Genomic DNA, 5,502 nt, shown 5'->3' with positions numbered 1-5,502 from the left:
ATAGGCTTTATCTTTTTAGGACAAGTGATTAACATCTCAAATACAATGTATTTTGTTTAATTACAAAAAGTAAAATCACACCATTTTAACTATATCTATTACAATATATATATATATATATATATTTTTTGTGTGTGCTTAGTTACACAAAATATAGTGTCTTGCAGCCTCCTAATCTAAAAGCTGCTTCATCCTTGTCTATGGGTTCTCCTACAAAAGTAAATAAACATTGTTAAATAAAAAAACTATTAAATAATAAAATATAAAATTCAAAGCATGCAAAGTCACCACAACAGACAAAACCTACACAAATTCTTCAAAAACAATGAAATGTTCGTATGCATCCAATTCATATATTAAAGTTACATTTATACATACTTCAACATCACATATGTACCAACCTGGAAACCAAAGACATACTGCAAAAAATCAAGCATATCAGCACTAAGGGAAAAATCTCCTGGCAGCTCGGGTAGCTCCCTATGGTACTTTAAAGCCGATACTGCTGCCCTCACCTGCAGCCATGCTCATTAGACAAATTGACAGAGAAGTCTCACATGACAATCATGGTAGGCATGATTTTCTAACAAAACTCAAATGATTTACCTCTGGAAATGAGACTATGGCATTTGTTATAGATGTTGCATCCAGTGGAATTATGTTATAAGCAATTACATCCTAAGTCATCGCTGCATCAGATTCCATTACCAGTTTCATCCAAAAGAATAAATAACAAACATTTCTCAGATGAACAGTCAGAAACACACAACTCTGAAGGTAATAAACAATAAACAAATACATCAGAGTTCATAAGCCTAGAACAAATCATTGCAAAATTAAGGATGGCAAATATTGGAGAATAAATAGAACAAAACCCATCTAACTTCAAAACAAAAATTTTCTCCAAGAAAATGGAAACCTCTTCAGAGATCAGCTTATCTGCATCTTCAGGGGCTATTTCTTTTGTAAGTTCTTCCACAACAGTTCCCAGGACCTTTAGAGTCGCAAATACCTTCTTCCTTTTTAAAGTTTTGTCCTCTAAACCTGTTTTACGAAAAAAAAATGAAGTTGATGAAAATTAGTGACCTCTTCTCTGAACCACCAAATGAAGAACAAACAATTCAGAGGAAGAATAAATTCAGTACTTCTATCAAGACAAACTATATGCATTGATTACAAAACGATGCATTCAGGTTCTGCCAGTTGCTTGCACATTCCTAAGACTTGGCATAAACACTGTACTCAAGAATCAAGACCATAACAAGTGCAGCAACGATGAGTCCATTTACACCCAAGAGTCAAAAAAAACTTTACAACCAAATGATTCTGTATTTCTGTATCAAACTCTACAACAGTTTTATCATTAATATCAATGTTTTCTAGCAAGAGGCTATGATATGATCTATCAGAGGGGGTCACAACACATCAAGCAACAAAGGCATCGCGGATATGCCTTGCACTACAGGACTGCTCTTTGGAACAAAACTTGAATCTGTCAGAATAAATCAAAATAGTTGCTTGTACTAAAATAGAGCAAATCAAGCAACCTATAACAGAAAATTTACTAAGGTTCGGAAGATGGTCAGTTTTCCTTAATGTTGACTACCATTCTCTTGTAGTACAAAAATGTTGAGCAATATCAGCTACTTTTAGGCACTGTAAATAATATCCAATCAGAGGAAATCAATATTAAAAAAAAGTACAAAAAGGTCCCTAATAACACCATAGCTATTTTGTTAGAAAAATGAGCTAATCAATATATCAAAACAGTGAAATGATGGATAATAAAATCTGAGTATAAAACATTGAAAAGTATAAGAAAACAATTCATTATCAAATCTTATTCTATTCTTCAAATTCTGCATTAATGCACTACTAACTTATTTGTTTAAGTTACTGTAATAGGGCATGAGACCAAACCTTGATTGCAAGTTTACAAATTAGCATTCTATGACTGGGACCTTATTGAAGAACCAAGTTCCTAACTTTCCCGTGAACTAGTTCAAAACACTAAAATGGACATGAATTTATTAAAAAAAATAAGATATGAAATTTAACTTTGATTGTATGGAATAACACTAGCTTGAAACCATGTGCAAGAATAGTTACAAGTCCCAACTCATTTCCCCGATGTGATAAACTGATTTCAATGTAATCACTACAACTCCTGTAAACTCAATTTATGAATTTCCTCCAATTCAAACAATTCTTTTCCATTTTCCATTGCTCCACTAATAAATGCAAACTTCTTCAATTGGGGATTGATTTTTCAATACCGATTAACGAAAAACATCTTTTCAATCATAAACAATTCAACATCTTTTATCTCCACTTTATTTTCCATATATACACACAAAATAAACCACCATATGCTTTCTCATAAAACCTTTAGATTTGCAATAGAACAAGACCAATCCAAAATCTTCAGAATAACCAGCAAACGGTCGATTATTCTTTCAAATAGATCTGACATAGATTACCGCTAGATTACTGCATAACAATAGAATCACATCAAAATTTCACAACAATTACAAATAAAAAAAATCGCTTTCTAGTCTCTAAATCATTCAATAAAAAAAAAGAAAGAAAGAAAAACAAAAGCACAAAAGCCTCATCACCAATCAACAGATTGATCATTTCACAAACACGATGATCGAAATAAAAAGGATAAAAAGCATGACATACCGGTTGGTATAGGAAAACACAATATATTTTTTGAACTTTATCATCCATTGGGCTAAAGATCAACCAGTATGTTATCAACCATTGGGCTATAAATATATTGGTATTTGTAACTAACATAATAGAGCAAGTTCGGTCTAGTTCCTTCCAAATCAAATAACGAAATTCATAAACAAACATAGTGAACATGACTAAATTACCCACAACAAGGCAGTAACAAAAGTAAATTATAGGAACTAAAACTATTATAAAAATTCAGAAATTCATAAACAACGTGCACCACCTAATCCACTCCCAAAAAATATCATCACATCCTTGAGCAATAAGCAAGTATACTTTACATAGAGTGATAGACAAATATCAAAACGTGTAATAGGATTTTCCTAGTTAACACAAGGATTTGCAAAAACTTTCCTAAGTAAATGATTGGGCGCCTACTATTGGGTATAGCAGAACATATATAACTAAAGCATATATTTACACTGAAAGACAAATAACCATGATAGTTTAATCACAAGTGTGACAAACATAGTGTCTTAAAGGTTCCTGAATAACAAATCAACATGCAGGGGAATTAAGTGCCCAAGCACAAATCAAGAACCTTTGATCAATTACAGAAAACATGAAGAAGAAAATACTAACATCTAATATTTTCAACTGCAAATGTTAAACAGTTTAAACAGATCCAAGAATAACATGAAAATCAGATTATTCAACTTATCAGCATGCATTTGCATTCATAACAACTACAGCTTACATTTATAAAATGAAAAAAAATTAACCAATTTAAAATAAAACTCCAGGGAAAATAAAATATTACCAGCTGTCTGAGACTCCCGGGAATGCACAAGACAAATATTTCAGGATTGCATGGCTGCCCATAAACAATTGCAAATACATAATGATAACATCAGAATAAGAACTAACAGAAGAATATGGAGAAATCAAAATTTAAAAATTCAATTACAATGTTCAACGACTTTGAAAGCAATGATTATAGAAGACTTAATTGTCAATCAAATGGACAAAAAGAAGTGAATTCAAATGAAGAAAAATATGGATTACCTCTCAAACAGCTTAAACCTTCCATCAACAATTGCTAGAACTTGTCTCATTGGATTTATTTCTGCAAAAGCAGTGCACAACCATCAATTTAAATTTTATAGATATATATATATATATATAAATTATCTTTTTAGAGGACAATAAAGTAAGACCGATCCAGTTAAAACACCTCAGAACTACAACAACAAACATGCAGATTAAAATGAAATTTATCATGAACTACAAATCTGAAGAAGGATTTCCAAGAAAATACTTTGGAATTCGGGATTTCCATGATGGCAAAGAAGATATATATATATATATATATATATATATTTGAAGAAAAATAAGCGGATATGAGCTCAAATAAACAAGTATGAGAATAAAAAAAGTTAATTAAAGCCCCCTTTGACAAATAAAAAAAGTTAACAGTGATAGAAGAGTTGAAGTATTTCATTCACCTTCCTCTTCAAAGCACCCCTCCCGCTGCCTTCCTTTTCCCATACCATGTTTTTTTAACAGAACCATTTGGTCTTGCAGCAAAAAAGAAAATTTGTTCCCCTTTGAAATCTGCATGCAGACATAATTAACGCAAATGAAAAACCAAAAACTTTTTAATAATTCAGATACAACAACACATGGTTCTTTGGAGCAGAAAACCTACCAATAAACCATTTATTATATATAAAAAAAAACACTCTGAAAGTTAGAATTTTGGAAGAAAGAATGAAACCTCGAGGGATTTATAAAGGAAGTCATCCGAGAGGGCCCGGTTCACTAGAAACCGGACCCGGAACCGGCCCGTGCTACAGAGGAGACCCGCCGGGCCGGGTTGACCCGGCAGGCCCGCCGGGTCCGGGCAGGCTGTTTGACCTGCAGGGTTTTTGTAAATAACAAAACCGATTATCATGGATGGTGTTTGAAAATAGGGACCTCTCACGTGAGAAAATAACGTTAACCGATTGGCCTCTGATTTTTTTCAGTGTTTTAGTGTAAAATATAAATAAATATAAATAAGTTGCAAAATATTTTTTAAATTTAATCCCAAACAACAAAAAATTTAAAATAATTTATAATAACTTAAAAAAATTTTTAAGACATATCAAAAATAATTTTTAAAAAAAGGATAAAAAAGCTACATTTTCAATTTATTTATCTATCAAATTAAATTATTAGCACACTCTTTTAAGTGTAACAAAATGTATATATCAAGTAGTATTCTTATTTTTAAATTGAAGTTATCATCAACTTATTTATTTATTATAATTAGGGTTGGCTCTAGATTTTTACTTTTGGTCTCTAACAATAGGGGTTATTATTGTCTTTATCATGTTGTCGTTGAAAAAAAGTTACTAAATCAAAAATAATATGGTGTGAACCATTATTTAAAAGATATTTTTTTACTAATATATTTTTTTATAAATTGATATACATAATTTAAAAAAACAAATTTTTTTGTAATTTTATTTTTTTATTTTATAAATTGAAACAAAATAATCTAATATATATGTAGCAAATAAGAGTCTGCTTATTTAAGAGAATTTAAGAGTCAGTATGTAGGGACTTGGTGCTTATGAGCCAAAAGAAGATTAACAAAAATAATTATTTTTTTAAAAAAATATTTATGAAAAATTTATTGTTTGATACTTTGATATTTTTACTAATTGATTTGCATAATTTTTTTAATTTATTATATGGTTTCTTAATTTTTTTATAAATTAAATATATATGTAAAAATATTTTTGATCCATATCCTACATCTATTTATATATAATT

General features: G+C 30.3%; 1 protein-coding gene across 1 annotated transcript; it reads right to left on the bottom strand.

The window, feature by feature from the left end:
* Positions 1-288: 288 nt before the first annotated feature.
* LOC120264539 (glutathione S-transferase T1-like) lies at positions 289-4,416 on the bottom strand. Its single transcript, XM_039272358.1, has 7 exons — positions 4,391-4,416; positions 4,188-4,296; positions 3,748-3,808; positions 3,502-3,556; positions 920-1,042; positions 607-689; positions 289-515 (listed from the first exon to the last, which is right to left on the bottom strand). Exons 2-6 carry the CDS (start codon positions 4,252-4,254, stop codon positions 684-686), a joined length of 312 nt encoding a protein of 103 aa, XP_039128292.1. The 5' UTR covers positions 4,255-4,296; positions 4,391-4,416; the 3' UTR covers positions 289-515; positions 607-683.
* Positions 4,417-5,502: the final 1,086 nt, after the last annotated feature.

This window comes from Dioscorea cayenensis, chromosome 7, assembly GCF_009730915.1.
Source record: "Dioscorea cayenensis subsp. rotundata cultivar TDr96_F1 chromosome 7, TDr96_F1_v2_PseudoChromosome.rev07_lg8_w22 25.fasta, whole genome shotgun sequence".
Classification (NCBI taxonomy): Eukaryota; Viridiplantae; Streptophyta; class Magnoliopsida; order Dioscoreales; family Dioscoreaceae; genus Dioscorea; species Dioscorea cayenensis.
The sequence above is the reverse complement of the archived record's forward strand: the minus strand, read 5'-3'. Positions and strand labels throughout refer to the sequence as shown.